This window comes from Stomoxys calcitrans, chromosome 4 (genome assembly GCF_963082655.1).
Source record: "Stomoxys calcitrans chromosome 4, idStoCalc2.1, whole genome shotgun sequence".
Taxonomy (NCBI): Eukaryota; Metazoa; Arthropoda; class Insecta; order Diptera; family Muscidae; genus Stomoxys; species Stomoxys calcitrans.
Genome location: NC_081555.1, coordinates 44,316,474 through 44,343,921, shown reverse-complemented (window position 1 = coordinate 44,343,921; position 27,448 = coordinate 44,316,474). Strand labels below are relative to the sequence as shown.

General features: G+C 39.4%; 2 protein-coding genes across 4 annotated transcripts in view; one reads left to right on the top strand and one right to left on the bottom strand.

Annotated features, from left to right (window-relative positions):
- The window catches only part of LOC106080772 (uncharacterized), a 28,889-nt gene extending 9,025 nt beyond the window's left edge, over positions 1-19,864 (top strand). Inside the window, exons 1-5 of one of the 3 annotated variants that reach the window (XM_013242303.2) lie at positions 6,837-6,942; positions 18,329-18,627; positions 18,689-19,216; positions 19,267-19,439; positions 19,499-19,864. In XM_013242303.2, coding sequence (XP_013097757.2) covers positions 18,334-18,627; positions 18,689-19,216; positions 19,267-19,439; positions 19,499-19,775 — 1,272 coding nt within the window. In that variant the 5' untranslated portion in view covers positions 6,837-6,942; positions 18,329-18,333 and the 3' untranslated portion in view covers positions 19,776-19,864. Of the gene's footprint in view, positions 1-6,836; positions 6,943-6,990; positions 7,013-18,328; positions 18,628-18,688; positions 19,217-19,266; positions 19,440-19,498 lie in introns of those variants that run through there. The other 2 variants (XM_013242304.2, XM_013242305.2) reach the window with 2 other exon arrangements.
- On the bottom strand, positions 3,671-26,234 carry LOC106080771 (kinesin-like protein Nod). Its single transcript, XM_013242302.2, has 11 exons — positions 25,969-26,234; positions 25,722-25,910; positions 25,463-25,664; positions 20,059-20,445; positions 19,839-19,993; positions 8,176-8,387; positions 7,885-8,082; positions 7,583-7,829; positions 6,900-7,513; positions 3,916-4,000; positions 3,671-3,850 (listed from the first exon to the last, which is right to left on the bottom strand). Exons 1-11 carry the CDS (start codon positions 26,083-26,085, stop codon positions 3,833-3,835), a joined length of 2,424 nt encoding a protein of 807 aa, XP_013097756.2. The 5' UTR covers positions 26,086-26,234; the 3' UTR covers positions 3,671-3,832.
- Between the last annotated feature and the right edge of the window lie 1,214 nt (positions 26,235-27,448).

Sequence of the window (27,448 nt, the reverse complement as noted above, 5' to 3'; positions counted from 1 at the left end):
TCGATATCTGACAAAGTCAATAACTTAGGAGTGATCTTGGATAGGAAACTGAATTGGAAGTGTCACATTCAGGAGCGTACTGAGAAGTCTCTTTTGGGCACGGCACGGAATATCTGTGAGCGCCACACAGGCTGGAACATTGAGTTCCATGAAACATGATGAAACGTAGTAGCATTTCCTATGTCATTGCTCGGCTTTGGCGTTTAACAGATACCAGGGGCCTAATTTACGATCGATTTCGCATTTTTTGGATTATGTCATCCGTTATCGATTTATTCCATTCGAAACTTCGAATAGAAATGCGCGAATTTTTGCCCGCAGCAATTTACCTATGGTAAATAACAAATTTTCGTATATTTTCAAGAAACTAAGCTAAAAATAGGACGGAAATAAGAAGTATATCTTATATATAAAAATCAATTTGCGTTTGTTTGTAGGTTTGTTTGTTTGTATGTTTGTGTGTTCCTTATAAACTCAGAAACGGCTGAACCGATTTTCTTGAAATTTTCACAGATGGTACATAATGACCCCGGGATGAAAATAGGGTACTACATTTTTTGATATCTGAAGGGGAGGGGGGGGAGGGGGAGGGGGGGAGGGCGGTCCCTCCCCCTTACACTAATTCTCAGAAACGCCAGATCTCGGAGATGGGTGGTGCGATTTAAGCGAAATTTTGTGTGCTCTCATATAGTACCCTAAAAATAATAATTTGATATCCAAATTTCGGATGGGGTACCTAGGGGGGCTTCCCCACCCTAAAACCTACCAAACATATATTTAGACCAATCACGACAATATGGGACTCAAATGAAAGGTATTTAGGATAAGAAAACGTATCTGATATCCAAATGTCGGACCAAGTTCTAGGGGGATCACCCCAAGCCCCATATGGGGCTTAAATAAAGGGTGTAGAATTAGAATCTGATATCCAAATATGAGACCAAGTGTTTGGGGGCCGTCTCTCCCCAAAAACATCCCCCAAAGGGAACAAATTTACGACCATAGCCATATGGGGCTCAAATTAAAGGTCTTTGGGAGTAAATCACGAATCTGATATCAATATTTGGGAAAAGTGTCTATGGGGCCACCCCACCCCCATAACACCACCCGAATAGTAAGCATTTGCTGACTTTTGCAATATGAGGCTCAACTACGAGGGTTGTTAGAGTGGAACATGAATCCGATATATATTTTCAAGGGCAACTCACTAAGTGGCCCCAAATAGGATGTATTTGCTCACCAAGACAATTTGGGTCGTAAAGAGAGTGGAACTAAATATTTATAGTTTTTAGGACCAATAACCCAAACAGGACATATTTGCTGACTTTTGCAATAAGGAAAGAGGATTAGAAAACGAATTTTATATTCAATTTTGAGGCCAATGGCAATATGGGGTTCAAATAAATGATATATAGATATATGAGAATAGAGTACGTTGTAGATATATTTTCCGGGCTTAGTGTTTGGGAGACCACCCCCATCGCGAAAACACCCCTAAATCGGGCATATTTAACCACCATGTCAATGTAGAGCTTAAATGAAAGATATTGGGGGGTAGAGCAAGAATTGATACCCACTTTCGGGACCAACTTTCTGGGGGTCTACCCCTTTCCCAAAATACCCCACAAACAGCAATTTTTTAGTGACCATCGCAATATGGGGCTCAAATAAATAAATGTATTTGGGAGTAGAATACGAATTTGATATCCAAATGTAGGACCATGTATTTGGGGCATCACCCCTTCCCCAAAACACCCCCAAAGCGTAAAAATTTTTCGACCATGCCAATACGTGGCTCAAATGAAAGCTATTTGAGATTAGAAAACGAATTTGATAACCTATCTTGGGGCCATGAGTTTGGGAGACGCCTCATCCTGTACAATCCTCTTAAGCCAATGCCAATACGGAGTTTAAATAAATGGTATTTGAGAGAAGAGCACGATGCTGACATTTTTTTGGGGGCAAGTATCTGGGGGACCACCTCTCCCCCGAAAACACAACTAAATCAGATATCATGAGAATATCGGGCTGAAACGAAGTATTTTAAGAATGGAGTACAACTTAAATTCGTAGACCAATAAAGATCATATGGGATTCAGATAAAGGCACTCATATTGTTAAACTGTTAGTCAAGCGATATACTATTTTCGTAGCATGGTATTTCACTAAAAGATCTTTAATTGTCGAAAAAAAAACTATTCCAAGGAAACTTTTGTCCCATATAAAGTAAAAGAAGGCGCAGCGGAGCGGGCCCGGGTCAACTAGTATTTCATAAAATTAAACAATCATTGAATATTTTCGCATTTTTGATCCCTTAACCAAAAGTTATATCATTTAACCACTTAATTTAAGGCAGCATGGTAATTTTTCAAGAAGAAGGTTTTGACTTTATCCAATTGTACTTTGGCTGTTATTCTACTTGTGTCTGCCCGGAAAAAACAAACATCAAACAAGCACCGTTGGCTGTACCAGAGGCGACGTAATCCACATATTTTTTATCCTCGTTCACATAAAACAACAATTTATAGTGTAAAGACAGTAACATATCGTTAAAAAACGATTGCATATTGTTTAAAAAGTGTTTTTTTTTTTTTTTTTTTTTTTTAAGTAGTAATAACTTTTTTAACAACCACCATTTGCTTTGTTAACCTTTGAGTTGGCAACATATGATCGGCGTATGGATTTTTTCTTCCCCGAAATCAATAACTTTTTGAAAAATTACCATCATAAGCCGTGATCCAATTTACACTTACGGAACGGAATTAATCTTTGAACAAAAACTCGCTCGAGAGCGGATGCGAGAATTAGGCCCCAGAACTTAGGTGGAGACACAATACCAGACATGAGCCAACTTAGGAGCTTGGCATGAAAAACAATTAAGTAGCAAAGAAATCCTAACTTAGATTTTCCTTTACGAGGTTACCTTTTTTAGTGTTTAGAGGGCACAACAGTAGTGGCATGGGGCGAATTAATATCCGCACCCTCTTTTTCAACCTAACCTAACCTTTTAAATTTAAATAAAACATTACTTGTAAAACTTCCATGTAGTTTTCTTACATTTATTTTTCTATATTAAAATATTCTACCAAATTTTAAATCTATACATATTTTCAATTCAAAAGAACATTTTTTTATATTTTTAATTGGTAAGTAAATGTGAAATTTCATTTGATATTTAACATTTGATTACTACCTAAACGAATCAAAAAAATATGTATATGTTGGGTTGCCCAAAAAGTAATTGCGGATTTTTTAAAAAAAAAGTAAATGCATTTTTAATAAAACTTAGAATGAACTTTTTTTACACTTTTTTTCTAAAGCAAGCTAAAAGTAACAGCTGATAACTGACAGAAGAAAGAATGCAATTACAGAGTCACAAGCTGTGAAAAAATTTGTCAACGCTGACTATATGAAAAAATCCGCAATTACTTTTTGGGCAACCCAATATATAGGTCCAGTAAATCAAGTCCAATGTCATTGAAAAAGTCAAAGACAAAAAAACCAAATTAAAAGAAGTGGTCAATTTTAAGAATGGTATAAAAATGTCTCTCTCGCTCTCTCTCTCCTAACACTAAAGACAAATTCTTACTAGAACCAAAATATTTTTATGTTATTCAAGGAGCAGAAATGAACCAAATGGCCGATTATAAACAGACGTTCTCTCTCAAACTTTAATTCGAATATTTTTATTAACTACCAATCTGTAAAGGTATCATAAAAATAATCATAATTTGTTTATTATTCAATACAATATCTTAACAATATTAACAAATATCACACTAAATTATTGATTTAAATAGAAATATGAATATGTATTGCAGTCTAGGCCAACTCACAGCAAACAATTTGCCTATAAAAAAGAACAACAAGGATTATGCAAAACAACATTAGTATCAGTGTTTATGTAATATTTACCTCTGCAAATCGTTCCCACTCCTTGCCACGCCATAAAGGAAGCTTTTCAACTTGTTGCCAATTTTTAAATTTACCATGAAGTGTTCTGTAATAATGATATGCATATATACATAATTTAGCTTTTAGAAAGATTTTGTTTTTCAATCGTCTGTTTTCATCTGTTTGGCTTTTAACGGCCGGTCATACGAGTCAATTTTTTAGTTCATTGTCTTTCAAGTCGAGCTTAACGACCAAGCGATTGCAACATCCAAAGGAGAGATTGGTAATTGAGTCCTGAAGAAAAGAAATTGCCAGTTCCTCGTTTCGATAATTGGGTTTCATTATCTCATCAGCACCATCGTGAACTATGTCCGTCCGTCTGACCGGCCTACAGTTCACAGCCTGTTGTTCGTAGTACTTATAGTTGAGATCATAAGCACAAATCCTATGTGAAATTTCAACTGTTCGCTGTAAGCTTTGTCAACGCCGACTATATGAAAAATCCGCAATTACTTTTTGGGCAACCCAATAGATCTAAGCCCGCCTCGCTTCTCTTTCTTTTATAATGCGGGAAACAATAATTTCCGCAGCATTTTTGGAAAAATCCCTGAAGGTTTTGGTTTCTAAGGAGTGATCATGATCATGGCCACCCTGTTCCCGCGGCGATCGGTCCTTTGCACCGGAACGAGTTTGCTCTCCTACAGGAGCCTGAATATGTGTCTACAACAACATCAACAATTACCATCGGTGTCGCGCTCACAGAGTCCAACCGCGCTAAAAACTTAACCAGCTCGTCATCCGACTCGTTTCCCGCCACGCTTTGTTGGCCTGGAAGCCAACACAATCTGACAGCAGCCTCAAACGTTCGATATGTTGCTTTCATCTCCCGTCCAACCTTGACTCCACACGACCCGCTACCAAGACCTTCAGCACATAAGTCGTTATAACTGACAGCAGCACCTAAACGTCCGATATGCTCCTTTATCTCCCGTCAAACCTCGACTCCACACAACGCCCAGCCAGGTTCTCAACGCCATCTGACTGTCTACATAAATCGTGATATGCTGAAAGGGCCGCCGCCTCAAGGCCTGGAATGTTATAAGGAGACAGGAGCGGCGCAGAACCTTAGCCTGAAAGACACTGGACCCGAACAGAGGTCTATGTGATTTTCTAATGACTAGAAATTCAACAAAAACCCCAGCCCATGTGCCCCATCCAACTTGGACCCATCCGTGTAAACACAGGGAACCAAGAAAAGCGAGACGCCTTTGCTGAAAGCACCCTGCTCGGAAGACAACCTCCAGATGTCCTTCGTCAGGATTATGGACGGACTAGCCGCTAAAGCCAAGTAGACGGCCTTCTGCAGAAAAAACGAAAGCCCAAAATCAGGAAGAGCGCCATGTCCCTGACCCCCTTCCCCCCCTGAGCGCACTCAACGCCGAACACTCCACGTACAAGTGCTACGGTCTCAGAACAAGTATCGCATTCAGTGATGCTCTCGGAGTACTCCTCCTCGCCATCGATATCAGTACCACCACAATACCCACAGTGGCGACACACCAAGGCTTCTGGCGGGAATAGAACCCACGACACCTGTACTGGTAATCCAAGCACGCTACCAACTTGGCTACCGGGGCGCCCTAGCAGCCTTTGAAAGCATCGAAAAATAATCAACGAAAGTGGGTTTGGCAGTAAATGGAGATGAGACTAAGTGGATGATATCAACTCCCACAAAGCCCTGTAAGCCAGGTAAAGAAAATGGAGAAAGTTGGGAACTACAACCTTCAGATAGTCAGACTTTATCTACCAGGGCACCAACGTAATCGACACAAACGACCCAGTATTGAAGTGAAACGAAGGATAATATTGGCTAACAAATGGTACTTTGGATTAAACAGTTGAAGAGTACCTTCTCCAAATTTCGCGAACCTACTACCACGGGATTAGTAATCCCAGCTCGCTTACCAACTCAGCTATGGGGCGCATACTTGGTATCAATAAAAGTTAGGTAAAAACCAAACAAATTTGCCAAAGACGAATTGGCAACATATTTAACAAATAATTCCCAGCGTTCTTAAAATGGGGAAATATTCATTTCAAATATGTAAAGAAGTATTTTTAAGCAATTTCGATGTTTCCCAGATATTTGCGGTAAAATCTATGTTTGGTTTACATATCCGTTTGCGAGGATGTTGGCTATAAACTTGAGTTTTAGTATTGCATTCTACTCTCAAACACTTTTCATTGGAGCCCAAATTTCCATTGTTGGTTAATATTTCCTGTTTGGAAGTTTGTTGTTGTTGTTGTAGCAGTGTGTTGTACACCGAGGCGGCAGCCCTTGCTGATGAAGGATTCCATTGGGTCAATCCGATACGTACAACCTTGTTTGTAAGCATATGGAGCGGCCCCAGCCACTTTGTCCCAAAAGGTGGTATCAAATTCGTACTTTAGTCCCAAATACCTTTTATTAGAGCCCCATATTCCCGTGGTTGGTTGTTGGTTTTTGTAGCAGTGTGTTATACACTAAGGCGGCAGCCCTTGCCGATGAAGAACTCCATCGCGTCAATCCGGTACGTACAACCGGCTGCCATGGGATTGGTAAATATGTCTTGTTCGGTGGGGGTGTTTTTGAGGAGGGCGGCATACTTTTGTACTATGCTAACATTCCACCCCAAGTTTATTCATTTTTTTTCTCCTTTTCATATAATAAAAAAGTTTTTTCAACCACTTACCTTAACAAATTCATTAATTGAAGCTAGAAATTGATTGAAAATTTCCATGCCTAGTTAATGAGATTTTACATACACTATCATAGAGTGCATAGATTGTGGTTTCAGTCAAAAAAATGCAATAAACCACAAAGCCAATGAAATAAAATAGTATTCTAAGGTTGATTAGATAACCGCTAGAAATGAATGCGGTTTCCATTCATAAGAGGAACACTTCGAGTGTATGCTTTAGTAGTTTTCTTACTGTCAACAAGTCAACATTTAAGTTTTACATACCTTTGAGTGACTATCTGAAACGATCGCTTCTGGCCAACCATTGGTAAGATTTGTATTTCCTTCATTGAGCCTTTGTTGAGGAGTTCCAAAATTGCTTTTCGATGCCTACTCAGGTTTGTTTTACTATTTGTAGATGTAGCATTGCAAATTTGGGATATTAAGACACCGCTAGAAGAATGACTTGTTTTACTTGACTTCGATGTTGATAACGACTTTCTAGACTTCTTAGGTGTCTTTGAGGGTAAGGATGTCGTTGGTTGCTCAACTGATTCGGGATGAGATGCAAGTCGTATACTACGACGTTTATCAATATAACTTTGCAAAACCGACCGACGAGAACTTCGGCGAGTGGCATGCTTTTTGCTATCATTTAATATGTTTGGCTCTTGTGTTTCATTGAGTACAGACTCATTAACACAAAAACGTTCGGAAATACGACGAGATCTTCGAATTGATCGCCTCAAAACATTTTTATCGCAAGATGATGCTCCTGCAAAAAAGGTTTCGGTAAACGAAGCTCGTTCGTTGCCTAAATTTGGACTTGAAGTTTTAGGTCGGTCATTTTTCTCCTCAGGCACTTCGGGAATTTTGAATAAGTCGGCGCTAGAATTAAACTTTGAAAAAAAAGCACAACATTAATAGCAGCTTAGACCTAGCTGGATATGAGTATTGAATAAGCTTACCAGCTTGCATTTTGCATCTGCCTTTAAGGGACTTTCGCATAGAACTTCTTTCATAATACTTTTTATTTCCTGACGTACCGATGATGGAAATGGCGTTTTGTTTTGGCTCAAAGATACTGGAGCAGGAGTAGGAGCAGGAGTTTGGGTTGGAATGAAAGCATGCAAATTACGTTGCAAAATTTCCATAAACTTCTTTTCCAAACCAGTTTCCAATTCCGTCATATATTTTCGTATAACTGGGCTGAAACTAATGCACAAAGTTTTATAAAAAAATATTAATTATTTTATCGTTGTTGACTTACTTGCTGTTGTTGTTGAGATTGTCATTATTGTTCCCTTTGTTGTTGACAGGACCATCAACGGCTGTTGAGGTTGATATATTCAAACTCAATAAAGATCCATTAGAGTCCAAACTGCGATTGAATAATGACTCTCGATTGTGGGTAGATTCCAATTGCCCCATTTGTGGTAGGTTCATGGCTATATTCGATAGCTTTGGCCTTAAATAGTATAATTTTCAAATTTTTATTTGCTATAATTTTTATTTCAGAATCTTTAAACACAACGTCGTTTTTAATGAATACTTATTTTACCTGTTGTTGTTGGTGGCTATTTCGGTCTGATTGCATCTATTAATCTCCACCCGTTGCTTTTTGGGTGTACAAAAAGTGTTGCTCTTTACCGCCGATTTAGGTGGAAAACCATTCAAGGCACTATAACTCCGTTTCAATGGTGTCGTTTTGTTAGTATTACTGAGCTGTAAGGGCCTCACTTTATATGGTGTCTGTTTGATCTTTGCATTTTTCTGAAAAGAGGTATTATGAACAAGAAGATTGTAGTGGATGAAGGAAATTGCTTATAATGAAGTGTTGTCATCATGGCGGATGATTCGCATGTCCGCATATGACGATGAAGGCCTGGGTTCGAATTCTGGCGGGAACATCAGAAAATGTGTTTTCAGTGGTAGTTTTCGCCTCCAAATACTGAGGACATTCGTGAGATGCTATGCCATGTAGGTTAGGTTAGGTTGAAAAGAGGGTGCAGAAATTAATCCGCCCCATGCCACTATGGACATGCACCTAAGCCTGTAATCGGCTTGTTTTGCACTCTAAATACAAAACAAATAAAAGCGTGCTAAGTTCGGCCGGGTCGAATCTTATATATCCTCTACCATGGATCGCATTTGTCGAGTTCTTTCCCGTCATCTCTTCTTAGGCAAAAAAAGGATATAAGAAAAGATTTGCTCTGCTATTAGAGCGATATCAAGATATGGTCCGGTTTGGACCACAATTAAATTATATGTTGGAGACCTGTGTAAAATGTCAGCCAATTCGAATAAGAATTGCGCCCTTTGGGGGCTCAAGAAGTAAAATAGAGAGATCGATTTATATACAGACCATAATAAACACGTATGTTGATGGTCATGAGAGAATACGTCGTACAAAATTTCAGGCAAATCGGATAATAATTGCCATCTCTACAGGCTCAAGAAGTCAAGATCCCAGATCGGTTTATATGATAGCTATATCAGGTTATGAACCGATTTGAACCTTATTTGACACAGTAGTTGAAAGTAAGAATAAAATACTTCATGCAACATTTCAGCCAAATAGGATAGGAATTGTGCCCTCTAGAAGTTCAAGAAGTCAAGTCCCCATATATGTTTATTTGACAGCTATATGAGGTTATTAACCGATTTGAACCATACTTGGCACAGTTATTGGATGTCATAACAAAATACTACGTGCAAAATTTCATTCCAATCGGATAAGAATTGCGCCCTCTAGAGGCTCAAGAAGTCAAGACCCAAGATCGGTTTATATGACAGCTATATCAGGTTATGGACCGATTTGAACCATACTTGGCACAGTTGGATATCATAACAAAACAAGTCGTGCAAAATTTCATTCCAATCGGATAAGAATTGCGCACTCTAGAGGCCCAAGAAGTCAAGACCCAAGATCGGTTTATATGGCAGCTATATCAAAACATGGACCGATATGGCCCATTTACAATACCAACCGACCTACACTAATAAGTAGTATTTGCGCAAAATTTCAAACGGCTAGGTTTACTCCTTCGGAAGTTAGAGTGCTTTCGACAGACAGACGGACGGACAGACGGACATGGCTAGATCGACATAAAATGTCGCGACGATCAAGAATATATATACTCTATGGGGTCTCAGATGAATATTTCGAGTAGTTACAAACAGAATGACAAAATTAGTATACCCTATGGTGGAGGGTAAAAAAGTAACTTCGAAAAAGAAAATCTACGTTTTCTCTCCAAAGAGGTGTCGCAGTCCGGCACGCCGTTTCGAATCGCCTATAAAAAACAGATATTTATCACTGAGCTTAAATCTCGAATTGGACAGCACTCATTGAATGTGCTTCCATTAAGAAAGTTTCCCCTGTTCCTTAATGGAATGTTCACGGGCAAATTTGCATTGCATCATGGTGGATGCACGATTATCTACGGTTACAGACTTCGTTCAGAGAATATTGAGAAAACTGTATGGATGGGCGAGTACTTTAGGAAGACTAAGCTGATACTTTTTACTAGGAAGAGAAAGCTGGTGTTTTCAGGAGATGTGTTCTACATGAAGTAGAGCTGCCACGTGATTGTCGACCAGAGACTATGCGGGGGTAAGAACATCGAGGAAAGGGTCAAAAGAGGAACGAATGCGCGCGACTCGATAGGAAGTTATAGGCAGCTTAGGCTGGGGATGGTGCACTGAATGTTCTCCGTGTTAGTTCAACCAATTCTTACCTACGGATATTTGGTGTGATATAGAGCTTTGGACAACTATGCCCTTCCTAGAATTATAGAGAAGATATTGGGTCCCACGGCGGAGTTGATCTCTTCTGGAGCAAGAATGAAACCGAGAGGAGCTGCGGGCCCAGAGCAAGGATGAAACCGAGAGGAGTTGCGGGCCCAAAGACTTTTCATCATATTGGAGTTCTTTTGAGGCCGAGAGGGAGCTGCGGGCCCAAAGACTTTTGGTCATATTGGAGTTCTTTTCAGGCTTGAATTATCTGGCTGGATGAGTGTTTCTTCTAGGCAAGCCTGGTTCTTCTATTTTTCCCCTTGTGTGTTTGTTGGCATTTTACTTCTTCTATTGTTTATGAGTGAACATCAGGAAAAAAAATTTGTACTGTATCCAGCCATGTTAAAACTTCTCTAACAAGTGGTGCCGCTAAGCGGCCCACCGTTCTTACGACTTAAAAAAGGAGGCCCCATAAAATTGAGCTTAAACCTGAATAGGACTGCACTTATTGATATGTGAGAAGTTTGCCCCTGTTTAATGGAGAAGTTTGCCCTTTAATGGAATAGTAATGGGCAAATTTACATTGTTTGTTGTTGTAGCCACATTGCATGTGGATGTTGCGATGCTCGTCAAGCTCTTGTAGGTGAGCAAACTCGCGGGAACTAGGTGGCCATTGGTTATTTAAAGACGCCAATAACTCGCCTTATCATATTGGTCATCAAAGCCACTCAGTATTTGGGCAAGAGCCATTGCCGCCCGATCTCTTCCTGAGATTCTCTGCTCGATACCGCTGAATGTCCGCGACTGCTGTTGCAGCTACTCCGTATGGAGCATTCCACTATGCGCAACCAGACAAGGTGCAACCAACACCACACAGATCCGACCTCAATGTTCCAGGCTGTGTGCTGCTTACAGCTATCCCGTGCACCTAACTCGGGTGTATTTCTTATCAGCATTGGCTCGTCTTCTTTTTCTCTTCTACCTTCTTCTAGGACGAACACGATATACCTAAGATCTCTGAGTGAAGTGGCCAGAAACTGATGTTGCTAGTCCCATGCCCTCCAATCTAACTAACCTTAAGCGTTACATTTGAATTTAATAACATTTTTCTAAACACATATACGAAAAATGCAAGTTATTTCCGACCATGTATTGAAGTACTGAGTGGCGATAGCGAACTCTAGTAATTTAACAAAAAATAATAAGTTACTATTATTGACAATTTAAACAAGTACAAGTGCATTAAGTTCGGTCAGGTCGAATTTTTGGATACCCTCCACCTGAGGTATGTATATTACCCAGACCGTAAATCGGGAGGTCAGTGTATATGGCAGCCATATCCACATATGATCCGTTATTCGGGAAAGATGTGAAGGTGTGTAATACAACCCACCGTTATAAATTTCACCAAAATCGCATAAGTACGGAATTTATGGGTAAAAAACAATAAATCGACATATATAGCCAGCTCCGCACAGAACACAAAGTTTTTAACACAGCTTGTAGTGTCAAATTCTAGCAAATTTTGGTAGTAAATGCGGGATCTATGCGCTTTGGGTCTTAGGTTAGGTTTAAGTGGCAGTCTGCCATCAGACTCACTTAGACGTTTACGTTCATTGTGATACCACAGGATTAGAAGAAGGAAGATGCCTTCTAGTTCCTACCGTTGAACTATCCAGATCGCTTTAAAAAGCCCATTAACTTGCGAATATTCACATCCGCTAAATCAAACAAGTTCTCAAAGAAATGAGAACCTTAAGTGAAACTCCTTCTGACTGCTAGTGCGGGACACTGGCCTTGGGTTTTACATTGGGAGATCGTTGTATATAGGGGCTTTAACAAGAGTTTGTCCGATCTGACCCTTCTGTATTAAGATATTCACCCTTTTTCGAATTGTCAAAGGCGATACTCGACAGCAGTCTCAATCGAAGGCGAATTTCAAATTTCGTGGTATTCTGTAACTTATACGCTTTAGACTGTTTGATAATAGAAAAATATTGTGGGAAATAAAGACAAAAATAATATAAAAGTAGATTCCATTCCGTAGATTCCGTTGTTTAGAATACAATTTTCGTCTTCGCCAACCATAATACCATTTTGTGAAAATTTCGACATTCGACTACGCTATCGCCAACCGGAATAAAGGGGATTGTCCCATCTAAACTATATTCGAAACGGATATCGAATGTTCGTCCCCAGGCAACTAACTGTGCCAAATGCCGCGAAATCAGACGATAAATGCGGCATCTATAGGTCTTAGACCTTAAATTGGAAGATCGGTCTATATGGGGATTACATGAAGATATAGTCCGATATGACCCATCTTCAAAGATGAGAAATAAAAACAAAAATAATATAAAAGTAGATTCGATTCCATAGATTCCGTTGTTTAGAATTCAATTTTCGTCTTCGACAACCATAATACCAATTTGTGAAAATTTCGACATTCGAATACGCCATCGCCAAACCGGAATAAGTAGGATTGTCCCATCTAAACCACATTCGAAACGGATATCGAATGTCCGTCCCAAAGTAACTAACTGTGTCAAATGCAGCGAAATCGGGCGATCAATGCGGCATTTATAGGTCTTAGACCTTAAATCGGAAGATCGGTCTATACGGGGACTACTTGAAGATATAGTCCGATATGACCCATCTTCAAACTTATTCTGCTTGTGGTAAAAACCAATATCTGTGCGAATTATCAGCTTAATATCTTAATTTTCAAAGACTGCAGCGTGATTACCATAGACAGAAATATAGGCAGACGTACGGATATGGGTAGATTGTCTTAGAATATTACGATGATCAAAAATATACATATTTTGTTAGATCGGAAATGGAGGCGGTATGAAATTTGGCCCCGGGAAATTGCACCCAAATCCATAAATGAAAATATGGAGAAAATATAACACATTTTTGGGGCCCGTTTTCGTCTTTTTGATGCCTTTTTTCCTGTAGTTATTGGGTCCAATTTCGGTTTTCCTCTAGTAAATCAGAAGTTCTTATGAATCACAAGCTGCATGAGCTGTAAGCAGCGTCACCGTTGAAAATTTTTAAATAGTGGCACAAAAAGTGTCCAGTATATTTTACAAACACAAACAACCCTTTTTTTGTTTTGTCCAGTTACTCTCCTTCAGCTCAAAAATTTTAAATTTTTCGAAAAATTTAACATTTATATGCGATTTGTTGAACGACAAACAATAGATAATCGCTACATAGGCGTATTTTTGAACAAGTGGCACAAATATTGGGTTGCCCAAAAATAATTGCGGATTTTTTTTTGCATTTTTAATAAAACTTAGAATGAACTTTAAACAAATATACTTTTTTTCTAAAGCAAGCTAAAAGTAACAGCTGATAACTGACAGAAGAAAGAATGCAATTACAGAGTCACAAGCTGTGAAAAAATTTGTCAACGCCGACTATATGAAAAATCCGCAATTACTTTTTGGGCAACCCAATAGATGGAAAAGTAGCGCCAAAATGTTAAAAGTATGACATTTAGTATGAAAATAAAAAAGTGGCAACGTCCAAAAAAGTGTCAAAATTGATAACGAGATTTTAGAATAAGCGCACAGAGATTTTAGAATAAGCGCAAAGAGATTTTGGAATAAGCACAAAGAGATTTTAGAATAAGCGCAAAAGATCGAGGCGCTTGGACCGCTAATCTACATTCGGCTAATGGGACAAATTTTCGGTCATAGCCAATTAATGTAAGTGAATCAGAACTTCTTCAATTAAATTGGGACACTTTTTCATTTTACTTTGTGGTCTAATTTCATAAATTTTGGGCGCAAATGCATTTATTTTACTTCAAAAACAAAAATTTGTTGTACATTTTCTTAATTTTAAAAAAGAGGCGCCAACAAAAACAGATTACATTTTTTTTAAATGAAAAAAAATATAAAAAATTCAAAAAAATCGCGAGATTTTTGACAACATTTTTCGCCTTTCGCTATTTCTGCTTACGTCCTTTCTACTCAAAGCCTTACGTCCTTTTTACTCAAAAACCATGGAACGTACTGTGAACACCATGGTAAAGAGTAAGACATCCAGCAAACTGCTTAAATACAAACAGCATGCCTATGTCAAGGGAAGGTCGATGGAGACTGCCCCGCACGAGGTTGTGCATAAAATAGAAGCATCCTTCGATGACAAAACGTACACCCTGGCGGTATGCATTGACATCGAGGGGGCTTTTAACAATGTGCGGACCGACACAATGATCCAATCCTTAGGCCAGTACCGGGTAGACCCGGTCCTTAGAGACTGGATAAACCATAAGCTAAGGAACAAGTGGATAAATTGTGTGTCCCATGGCATAAATATAAGGGAGAAAGTGACACAAGGCACAGCCACAGGGGGCATTTTATCGCCACTCCTATGGGTGACCACCATAAATGACCTATTACGAATGCTGACTGAGGAAGGATTTGAAACCGTCTGCTATGCAGACGACGTTATAATACTTCTAAGGGGTCCGGATCCGAACGAGCTATGCAGAAGAGTCGAATGGGTATTGCATATGGCATATGACTGGGCTAGACCTCAATTTTACCCCAGAGAAGGCTGAAATATGCCTGTTCACGAGGAAGACGAAGGTGGGTCAATTTAACGCACCACGCTTCTTCAATAAGATGATTTCGATATTTGACAAAGTCAAATGCTTAGGTGTGATCTTGAACAGGAAACTGAATTGGAAGTGTCACATTCAGGAGCGTACTGAGATGTTGGACACTATGTAGACGGGCCGTAGGCTCGCAATGGGGCCTGAATCCGAGGATAGTCCACTGGCTCTACAGGAGAGTGATTAGACCAATACTTACTTAAGCCTCAGTGGACTGCTATGGAGTAAAAGTGTAACATAAGGACCATACAACAAGTTCAGAGAACATGTTGTCTTGGCATAGGCGGAACGATGAGGCACGCCCACTAGGGCACTGGAGACTAGATATCCGACCCATTGACATACAGATTGAGTGTGAGGCAGCCACTGCGGCTATGAGACTTAAGGCGATGGGAGAATGGATTGAGGATGGGAGTAGCCCATTCCATAGCGTTATAATCGAGGCACCGATAGGAAACCTAAAAGGAAGGGAAGAGGTTTCCGATCGGATACCTGAGATGAATCTTAAAGTCGACTGAGAGTCATTGCTGCCATCGGCATGTTACAGATCATGTTACAGGGATGGATCAAAGCTAGATTACAGAGTGGACCTGGGGTCTGCATTGATAAACCAGGGACTGAGACCTGTTTTAAGCTGCCTGGCCATAATACGGTACTGCAGGCGGAAATCTTGGCGATCACGGAATGCGTGAAGTGGTGTGGTCCTAACGCAAGGACGTCGAGTGTAAACATCTTTACCGACAGTAAAGTTGCCATAAGGGCAATAACAACCAGGACGGTAAGGTTACGATCAGTCTTGCAGTGTAAGAAGGAGATTAACGCCTTCTCTGAAGATGACGGGCCAAAACGGAATAAGGGGAAATGAAAGGGCAGACGATTTGGCGGTGAAGGCCAGAGGACTGCCGTCAATAAACTTGGTTAACCCGAAGCCTTTCGGGTCGACGCAGTCCGAGTTAAAGGAGTTGGCGACGAATGCGAATGCAATATTGTGGAACAGAGAAACGGTCGTTGTTCCACAATAGTTATTACTGAAAGAAAGTAAGAAAAAGGTCAGTATAGCTATTAGTATCATAACGGGACACATAGGACTACGAGCTCACTTATGTAAAATCGATGCGGCAAGTGATAGCATGTGTAGGGCATACGGGGAAGATGATGAGACGTTGGAGCATTTCCTTTGTCATTGCCCGACTTTCGCGTTTAAAAGATACCGGCTCTTAGGTGGAGACACAATATCAGATATGAACCCACTTTTAGGAGTGGTATTGTGGATTTTGTAAGTAGCATGGAATTCATAACTCAAAAATTTCCTTTTTAGAGGTTACTTTATAGTTTTTGGAGCACACAACAAGTCAATTACTGGCTAAGGTGTATGTCGATAGTGGCATGGGGCGGATTAATACATGCACCCTCTTTTCAATCTAACCTAACCTATTTCTGCTTTATCCAAAAAAATTGAAAGATATATTAAAAAATTGGGCGATTTTTTAAAATATTTTTAGCCAGGGCGCTTAATGATTTTTTTTTAAAAAAATGTTAAACTATTTTCAAAAGAGTCAAGCGATTTTTGAAAATTTCTATCGTATTGCTTTTTTCAAAAAAAAAAAAAAAAACAAATATTTCTAAAAAAAAAAATATATTTGGCTTTTGGGGATATTTGCTTTTTCCCAAAAAACATCAAAATTATTTTCGAAAAATCGCTCGATATTTGAAAATATTTTTTTTTCTAAATGGCAATTTGACCCCAATTTAATATTGGAGCCCAAATTGCATTTATTTTTGGGGTGCAATTACATACTTTGGGGTGAATTTGTTTGGAGTGATTTTTCATAACGAAAAGTACCCCATATTTGGGGTATATTTTCATTTTCAATTTGGGGCGTAATTGTTCGGGGCTCACTGTCGTGGCGCCGGAAATGGAATTGCGATTTCCGAAGCCGATAAAACTTTAAACTTTTGGCGTGAAGAACACTAAAAATTTCAAGAAAATTTCATTAAAATCAGCCAAAAACTCAAGTTTCTTGGGGCCGTAGAAGTTGGAAGTTATAATAGGACAAAATTTCAGTCGTGCACAATTTCGGCCAAATCGGATAACAATTGCGGCAAGCAAGAGCTTAACATCTTAAATTGGAAGATCAGTTTATATGGAAGCTATATCAGGTTACAGACCGATTTACTTGGCAGAGTTATTGGAAGTAGTAACAGAACACATCTGCGAAATATCAGCTAAATCAGCTAACAAATGCGGCTTCCAGTGGCTCAAAATCTCAAATCGTGAGATCAATTTCTTTGGAAGCTATATCCAAACCAACAATGCCCATTTTCAATTCCCAGCGATCTACATCCATAAGAAGTACATATGCAAATTTTCCGCTATTGTAATTTCATGACCGGATCGACTTAGATTTTCAAGACGATCAAAAATATATATACTTTTAAAGGTTGCAGATCAATATTTCGAGGTATTACAGGTATGATTAGATTAGTATACCCCACCCTATGATTCTGGGTATAAAAATTGATTATAATTTTTTCGTGATTTTTCGACACTATTCCAACTCGAGATAATTTTCAATAATTTCTATTCAAAGAATAGCATAGCAAAGAACTTATACAAGCTGGGCAAGTATGTTATAATGCAAAACACTTTGACTGGCATGGTGGATCGCGATTTCTGATACGCCATGTATCTTCATCGACACCTTTGTCAAATTGATTAAGGTGTTCTACAAATTGCAAATTTTGCTCATGAACATTCAATTAAGGAACAGGGGCAAACTTCCCACATATCAATGAGTGCAATCCGATTTAAGTTGAAGCTCAATGATAAGGGGCCTCCTCCGAACGGCGTCCCGCAGTGCGACACCTCATTGGAGAGAAGTATTTACATGGCATAGTTCCTCAGTGGAGGCCACCGTAGCATCTCCGCCTATGACACTGAAAGCCTAGGTTCGAATTCTGGCGAAACCATCAGAAAAAATTTTCAGCTGTGGTCTTCCCCTCCTAATGCTGGCAACATTTGTGAGTTACTATGCCATGTGAAACTTCTCTCCATAGAGGTGTCGCACTGCTATAAAAAGCAGGCCCCTTATCATTGAGCTTAAACTTAAATCGGACTGCACTCATTGATATATGAGAAGTTTTCCCCTGTTCCTTAGGCAAAATTTGCAATAGTACCTCACAATTACCTACAATTTTCAATAGATTCAATTAAAAAAATTTAACATTGTCAAAGTTTTCAGCAGGTGTCATTACCAAAATACCATGAAATATGAAATTCTTCTTTGGCAACCTAATAAAGTCCGATTATTAGATTATAGAATTTATTTTTTCCGTTTTCACCTAGCGACTATGGCGGATTCGAATGAAGACGAAACAAATGAAATACCTTCCAAAGTTATGGCATCGGTCAACACACTTTTGGATTTAAAATTCGGCAATAAAAACTACACATACAAAATCGAGCTTGTGGGCAAAAAAGGTGACAATTACATGGGCATTGTATATCGCATTGATGTGTGCGCAACTAACCTGGAAAAAAGAAACATGAAACTTATTCTTAAAGTGCCGCCCCAAAATCCATTGAGAAGAAACCAATTTTTTGCCAGACCAGGATTTCTGAGGGAAGCTCTAGCCTACGATCATGTGAGTATTACAGTATTACATCTACACTAAATTTAGACCTCATTTTTTGTGTCTCATTCAGTTTCTCCCCCTTGCCTATGAATTCCAAACAGCCAAAGATCTTAAAGCTTGTTCAATATTTTGTGAATATCCCAAATGTCATTTTACCATGACCGAAGAGTTTAATGAAGCCATTTGTATGAATGATTTGCAAGAAACCGGCTATTACATGCATGACCGATTTGAAGCCTTGACCTACGAACATGTAGCCTTGGTAATGGTCATCTATGGGAAATTACATGCAACTTCACTTGCAATGAAAGATCAAACTCCCGAAAAACTAACGACTTTAAAGCAGATTGTCGATATCTTTGTCCAAAGAAAGGATGATCCCCAGTTAAATGACTACTTCGAAAGCCTCAAGAAAAGTGCCTTAGGAAGCCTCGACCGAAAGAGGGATAGTGATTATTGGTGTAAATTGACTTCCTACTTCCAACAAGGCACATTTTATGAACTAATGTTAAAATTATTGCATGTCAACGGTAGTGAACCATATGCGGTTGTGTGTCATGGCGATTGTTGGATAAACAACATCTTGTTTAAATATGAAGTATGCCAATTGAGAAGACACTTATGCTTACTAATCATATATAATTTTAGAATGGAAAAGTGGCAGATGCCTGTTTACTTGACTGGCAGATTATGAGATATGGTTCGCCAATTATTGATTTAATGTATTTTTTAATGTCTTGCACAACGCAGGAATTTCGGCACCAGCATTTCAACGAAATGATAAATATATACCACACCTCAGCAGCGGAACACATAACAAAGTAAGTCTCGGGATACGCAATTTTGGTATGCTATAATCACTCTACATTGTCTTCCTTAGATTGGGTTCGGACCCAAAGGTATTGTATCCTCGCCAAGAGTTGGAAAAACAATTAAAAACGAAAGGAGCCATAGGCCTACTTTTTGCCATGATTGTTTTGCCCATACTGACAACCAAAAGCGAAGATGTGCCCGACTTGGAAGAACTTAGTGAAAAGGTTTCAGCCGGAAAATCAACAGATGCCATGGAAGCTGGATTCGTAGGAGCCAAATCGGCAATATTCAATGAAAGAATGAGAGGCATTATTTGCGATACCATAGATTGGGGTCTTATTTAAGGATTTCGAAAACTTTATCACACATATAAAGTGCATTGTTTTTCTTAAAATATTTATGCTCACCTTAATATCAGCTATTATGTTATTGATTTGTGGCGTATTTTTCAATTGTTTGGCATTCTGGGCAAATCTTAGAGTTGAAAGAGTTTCACTCAAATCCTCGCGATGCGGGCTTATACAAGCCAAGAGCGTTAAATATGAATTTGCATTGAGGGAATCTAAAAAAAAATAAGAGCATGAGATAAAATTCTATTTCTGCTGTATTACCATCGCCAGTTATTACCTTGTAGCACAGAACTAAGTACGCTATCGCGATACGGTATGACTTTACTTCCCATTGTCATGGCTTGTAAGACTTTTCCTATTGACAACAAACCCTGATTGATGTTAACACCTTCAGACATAGCCATCCCTTGGTGACCGGTGCGACGCACACCTTCAGAACCGGCAAGATCCACAATATTCATACAAGAAGATATAATAGTCTCCTCATCGCTAGCATTCTTTGAAAAGCGCTGCATGTGTATGGTAAATATTGCATGCGAGCGAGAGCTTTGAGTATTCATTTTCGTTGGACGAACATGGCGATTTTTATTACCCTGCATAAGAATAGCATAACAGTCTTCTATGCTTTTTAAGGTTTTACGGGATCCACCAGTATATCTATAACCTTGAAACAAAAACAAGACGTTTATATAGATATGAGAGATATGAAATCGTAGCAAGATTTTTCTGATAAATGTAGTTATAATTATGTTTGTTTGTTTGTTCCGTATAGATTCAAAAATGGTTGAGCCGATTTTTCTTGAAATTTGGGCGGCCCCTCCCCCTTTCCCCCCAGAACACTAAACAAAATCAAAAGTGCACCGATCGGGACAATAAAAGTATCACATGACAGGTATTGGAGAGTAGAATACGAAAATTTTACTAAAAATAGTAGGCTAGAGGGCCGAACCAAAGCCTAAAACTCCGCCAAACAAACGCATTGGAAACTCATGTAAATATGGGACTTAAATGAAAGGTATTTAGGAGAAGTTACGAATATGGCATAAACAAGTAAAAGCGTGCTAAGTTCGGCTGGGCCGAATCTTATATACCCTCCACCATGGATAGCATTTGTCTAGTTCTTTGCGCAGTATCTCGTTTTAGGCAAACCAAGAATAATGAATAAGGACTATTATGCTTTCGGAGCTATATCAAGTTATAGTCCGATTCGTACCATAAATGAATCGAATGCTATACATTGTAGAAGTCATTGCGTAATATTTCAGTCCATTCGGATAAGAATTGCGCCTTGTAGGGGCTCAAGAAGCAAAATCGAAAGATCGAAAGAAAGGTCATGGGAGAAACCGTTGCGCAAAATTTCAGCCAACTTGGATAATAACTGCGCCCTCTAGAGGCTCAAGAAGTCAAGATCCCAGATCTATTTATATGACAGATATATCAGATTATGTACCGTTTTGCGCCATACTAGTTGTTGGAAGTCATAAGAAAACATTTCAGGCAAAATTTCAGCCAATTCGGATGAGAATTGCGCCCTCTAGAGGCTCCAGAAGTCAAGATCCAAGATCGGTTTATATGGCAGCTATACCAGGTTATGAAGCGATTTAAACCATACTTAGCACAGTGGTTGGAAGTGACACCAAGTGCAAAATTACAGCCAAATCGGATAAGAATTGCGCCCTCTAAAAGCTGAAGAAGTCAAGACCCAAGATTGGTTTATATGGCGGCTATATCAGGTTATGAACCGATATGAACCTTACTTAGCACTGTTGTTGGAAGTGATACCAAAACACCAAATCGGATGAGAATTGCGCCCTCTTGAGATTCAAGAAGTAAGGACCCAAGATCGGTTTATATGACAGTTATATCAAAACATGGAACGATTTGGCCCATTTACCATCCTAACTGACCTACACTAATAGAAAGTGTTTGTGCAAGATTTCAATCGCCTAGCTTTACTCCTTCGAAAGTTAGCGTGCTTTCGACAGACAAACGGACGGACGTACAGACCGACGCAAATGGCTAGATCGGCTTAAAATGTCATGACGATCAAGAATATATATACCTTATTGGGTCTTTGACGCATATTTCGAGGTGTTACAAACAGAATGACGAAATTAGTATACCCCATCCTATGGTGGAGGGTATAAAAATACGGGCCAAGTAAAATGGGCCGCCTCATCCCCAAAACACCTTCTAAATCGTATATACAATTCAAATGTAAGCTATCTGGGAAAAGGGCACGAAATTCATACTCACTTGTTTTCTTCGGTAAAAAAGGCTTATTTACCTTCTATGATAATATGTGTCTGGGTGGCCAACCCACCACCCGAACCGGACTTGTTTGACAAACATGACATTATAGGACTCAAAAGAAGGGTATTTAGTAGTTGAGCACGAATTCGATATCCACATTCGGTGTGAAATGTCCCCATCCCAAAACGAGATTTATTTACCAACCATAGTAAATAAATTAGAACCAATTTTAATATAAAAGGTACTCAAGGATTATTATCCCTAATGATGGTGCCCGGCACGGGATAGCTGTGAGCACCACACAGGCTGAAACATAGAGGTCCGATCTGTGTGATGTTCATTGCAGTCTCGAGAAGCTTAGCAGCGAGCTACCGGGCGCGTCCACAGGTTGCGGATAGTGGAATGCTCCATACGGAGTAGCTGCAACGGCAGTCGCGGACAATCAGCGATATCGAGCGGAGAGTCTCAGTGAGAGGTCGGGTGGCACCGGCTCTTGCATAAATACTGAGTGCCTAGATGTTCCATATGACAAGGCGAGTTATTGACGCCTTTAAATAACCCATGGCCACCCTGTTCCCGCAGCGATCGGTTCTTTGGACCGGAACGCGCTTGCTCACCTACAAGAGCTTGACGAGGATCCCTAGTCCACATGAAAATGTGGCTACAACAACAACAACAATGACGGTGTGTACCGGCTAGTCACAATGAAAAACTGGTAATAACCAGATATGTTTTTTAAGGAATTGGATATTACATTTATCCCAGCTGTAAGTATCATTGATGACGGTATGACCTAATTAAAAGAAAGGTTAACAGCTAAAAAATCAGAATGCAATAAGAACCGATGGATTAACAGCTATGCTATTTAAGAGCTGACTGGGCGTATGCTTCAGCTGATTAGCTGCATTAATCAGGTTGTCATTGGAACCTAGGAACACTATGGCAATGGTAATATGGTAAACCAACCAAACTTCAGATGTTAACTTTACGCCATATCTTGGCTAAACAAACAGATAGTTACATACCATCTTTCTTTCTATATTTTTTTTTTCTCTTCTTGCGTGAATGGGCCTAAAGTCTCCGAGTGAGGAAACTTGCAGTTAAGGGTAACGAGCCCTACAGCCTAATCTAACCCACAATTGATTAGTACGATTTTAATGGATGACGTTAGCAGAGACGTTCTTCGGGTAAAAAAAAGAACGAACCTTTTCAAAATCAAACGGGCTTTCTGACAGTCACATAAAAAATGTTTGTAAGTCTCCAACACATCCTCGGCATCATTGATCAGTGAGGACTTCTATCAACAATTCAATCTGATGCTTCCTTCGCCCCATGGTAATTGACGTCCTGTTCGGCGAAACATTCGTCCATAGTACTTTGGACAGTCTGCAACGGCACTCATCAGAACTTCATTCCTGTGAAGCTCTTCGAACGCCTTGTTCACCACCAGTTTGCGATGTTCCGGGTCTCAAAAGTGTCTGATAGTTGAAGAAACTCTTTGTGTTTAATACCCAATCTCGATTTCATGACGGAGCCTTCGGTAAGTGTCCACGTATGTCGTACAATCGCGCAGCCACTCTCGCATGGTTATGATATACTGTACCTTCAGGATCACGAAGACCTCTTTCTAAGAGCTGCTACAACCATCCTGATGCCTATGAGTTTCCCAAAATCTAAGAAGAAGCGAAGATGATACAATATCCGAAGCATACAGAATGCCAAAGAGGGGCAGGATACTCACTGCCACTCTGCATCGCCAGCCCAGCAGAACTGAAGAATGCACAAAATTCTATGTACACCAAGTTATAAAAGATTCCCTAGGTTAGGTTAGGTTGAAAAGAGGGTGCAGATATTAATCCGCCCCATGCCACTATGGACATACACCTAGGCCAGAAATCGGTTTGTTGTGCGCTCTAAAAGCTATAAAGTAAACTCTAAAAACAAAATTTTAAGTTAGGAATTCCATTGTTTTCAATACCTCCTATAGATTCTCTAAGTCTTAAGGTGCAAAGGCTTCCCTCGTGGCCCTTTTCCTTAATCGAGAGATCATCAACGACGCGGCTCCCTTATCGATCAAGGGCTGATGGAATTAATGTCCCTGTGCATCAATTTTTGGCTGAATACAGGTGTTATTCGTTGCTTAAGACTATAACTCATTTTATTAGGTGCAGCTTATCCATAGCTCTAAAGTTCATAATTTAGGGGAGAATGACACTAATTGGGGGGTTAAACTGTGATAAAATTTGTCAAGTCCAGCACGGGATGGCAGTGAGCACACAGGTTGGAACTCTGAGCTCCAATTTGTGTGTCATAACGAGATGCTCAGTTGAGAGCTGCCGGGCTGGTCCACAGGTTGCGGATAGTGGGGTGCTAAGTATACGGATTAACTGTAACCGTAGCGCAGAGGTTAGCAAGTCAGCCTATGATTTGTGTGGTGTTTATTGTCATAACGATAAGCTCAGATGAGAGCTGCCGGTCTCATCCACAGGTTGCGAAAGGTGATGCGCTAAGCATACGGATTAACTGCATCCATAGCGCAGAGGTTAGCATGTCAGCCTATGATGCTGAAAGCCTGGGTTCCAAACCTGGCGGGAATTTCAGAAAAAATTTTCAGTGGTGGTTATACCCTCCTACTGCTGGCGACATATATGTGAGGTAGTATGGCATGAAAAAACTTCTCCCCTAAGAGCTGTTGCACCTTTTACAGCCCTTAGGACTCGGCTATAAAAGGAGACCCTTTCATTGAGCTAAACTTGAATCGGGCAGCACTTTCATAGAGATATAAGAAGTTTGCCCCTGTTCCTTAACGGAATGTTCTTGGCAAATTTGCCATTTTGCGGTATAAATTGGAGAGTCTCAGTTAGATGCCGTTCGGCACTGGCTTGCTTATATATGCTTACATATGCAGATTGCCTGTAATACTCCATATGCAAAGGCGAGTTATTGCCGCCTTTATATAGCTTATGGCCATATGGCAATCGGTACAATAACCCGAAACAGGCATACTCACCTCAGGAGTTTGACGTGGATCGATACCTTTACATACCAATGTGGATACGACAACAATTTCAATTGTTTTGCCCGGGTAATCATGGCCCAAGAACAGTAGTGGGCACAATAGATCTCCAATATTTCCAAGCTTATGGTTTTATATTCTTGTGTACATACCAATAATTTGCGCATCATTGCTCTAGAATCATGATCAAGTTTACGACCTTTAATGACAATTATAAAACGATCATACAAGTTTATCGTGGCGAACCGAAAGCTCGATTTTGTTTTAGACTCATGGCTTCTTGAAAATTGGTTAATTCTTTGATTTGACTTTTAATGTTATTTGGGTAATGGTAAAATGCTCTCGAATATACATTGTTTTAAGGCTAAGAAGTTTTTTGGAATCAATTTACTACAATAATTTCCATTCTTACCTTTTGCTATAATAGGTTCGTTAACGTTCTCTGCCAATAGATCATATACCTTTTCATTATAAATCTCTATGAACGACACGGACAACACCTTTTTCTCTGTAGGAAAATTTGTATTAGTTTCTGAGGCAATTTGATTTTCCTCTATGGTGAACATTTCTTTTAGACAGCGGGGTATAACACCAATATTTTCGCCTTCAAAATTCTATAAACAAACAATGTGGTAATGGGGTTTTTTACACAGCTTCTCTTCTATACTTACAACTGAATCCAATCCCATGCTATAAGATTTCCCCGTTCCAGTCTGCCCATATGCTAAAGCAGTACAGTTGTAACCTTGCTTCAAGTTAGTCACCAGGGGCTTAATCAACTCTTCAAAGACTTGCGCTTGTGTAACAGATGGACCCAAGACATAATCGAATGTAAATGGCCTCTCGTCAACAATCAGAATCTGCATATAGGAAAAATACGTAAATTTACCACCTACAAGGCAATTTAATAACACGTACATTAGCATTTGGATGGTAGCTGATTACGCTAGGGTCCTTGCTTGTTTTCAAGGACTCCCTGACCGGCCTTTCCCGAACTGCAATCTTTACAGCACAATTATCGTTGGAACTATTCATATTGCAATAAAAGATTTGATAAAATAAAACATAAATGCAACCACAATCTAGCTTTATTAAGAAAAAAAATATATAAGAAAATCTGGCGGACGCTTGAAATTAAATTTTCAACTGTTTATCGAGATCTCAGTGCTGCCAACAATCATTTGCATTTTCAGGACTTCTTAAATCAGAACGTAGATCGCCGACGACTGTCAAGAAACCCGAGCAAAAGGTTTAGACGAAGCGACAGTGTGTAGGAGATGAAAAATACTATAGGCAACTCGTGTATAGGCTAGTACCGACTTCAGTCGAAGCGAAAATGCCTATTAATTAAGCCTTCATTCACAGCGCAAATGCCTATTAAATTATTGCGAAATCCGAAGGCCTCCTTTCTTTGTCAGAAGACAGACAAAAGTCAAACAACAACACACAACAAAGACAACAATATGGAAGCAGAGTTAATTCGGCCCATTTCGTAAGCATTTAATTACATTTGCAATTAATATTGTGCTTAACTTATCCTGATGCAGCGATATGACGCTACTATTTTGCTCATGGAACTCAGTACCACTTGTACGGAATAAGTATTTATTATAAGTATTTTCTTTATTGAGACGTTTTTTTTTTTTTAATTTTCAATACTGTAAGTATTGGGTTGCCCAAAAAGTAATTGCGGATTTTTCATATAGTCGGCGTTGACAAATTTTTTCACAGCTTGTGACTCTGTAATTGCATTCTTTCTTCTGTCAGTTATCAGCCGTTACTTTTAGCTTGCTTTAGAAAAAGTGTAAAAAAAGTATATTTGATTAAAGTTCATTCTAAGTTTTATTAAAAATGCATTTACTTTCTTTTAAAAAATCCGCAATTACTTTTTGGGCAACCCAATACATGCATAATGAATGGTTAGCATTTTACCCTTAGAACTTGTCTTGTTCTAATATTCTATGTTGTTGAACTAAAGCTGAAAGGTTGATATAAGGGGCAAGCAATCAGTTCGAGTGAGACAAGGCTTGCTCTCGGCCTCAACATATGTCTGCAGAGTTAAATCGTCTGTCAAAATAAATACTACTATTGTACGGAATGTGTTCGCATTATCTTCGTCGCCATTTTTTATAGTGCGTTTTGACAGTTGTTCGTGTGAAAAGTCGAAGTAAGTACTAGGCTTAACGATGAACACCACATAAGACGGGGCTCAAAGTTCCTGCCTGCGTGGTGCTCATAGTTATGCCGTGTCGGCCGGGAAGCATGTAGTTTACATATGTAACTAATGGAAGCGAAATTTATACTGACGCAACGACATGTCGCTACTAGTAAGCTTAATTAATTGCAAATATAATTAAATACTCACTACATAGGTCACAAACATCTCTGATTCGGTATT

Bases quoted from the DNA above. Each gene is read 5' to 3' on its own strand.
- LOC106080771 (XM_013242302.2), bottom strand. From the start codon at position 26,085: ATGAATAGTTCCAACGATAATTGTGCTGTAAAGATTGCAGTTCGGGAA. The intron at 25,911-25,968 runs GTACGTGTTATT...TCCTATATGCAG, and splicing joins GCTACCATCCAAATGCTAAT to ATTCTGATTGTTGACGAGAG. The intron at 4,001-6,899 runs GTATGTAAAACT...TCATTATTACAG, and splicing joins TTTCAGATAGTCACTCAAAG to AACACTTCATGGTAAATTTA.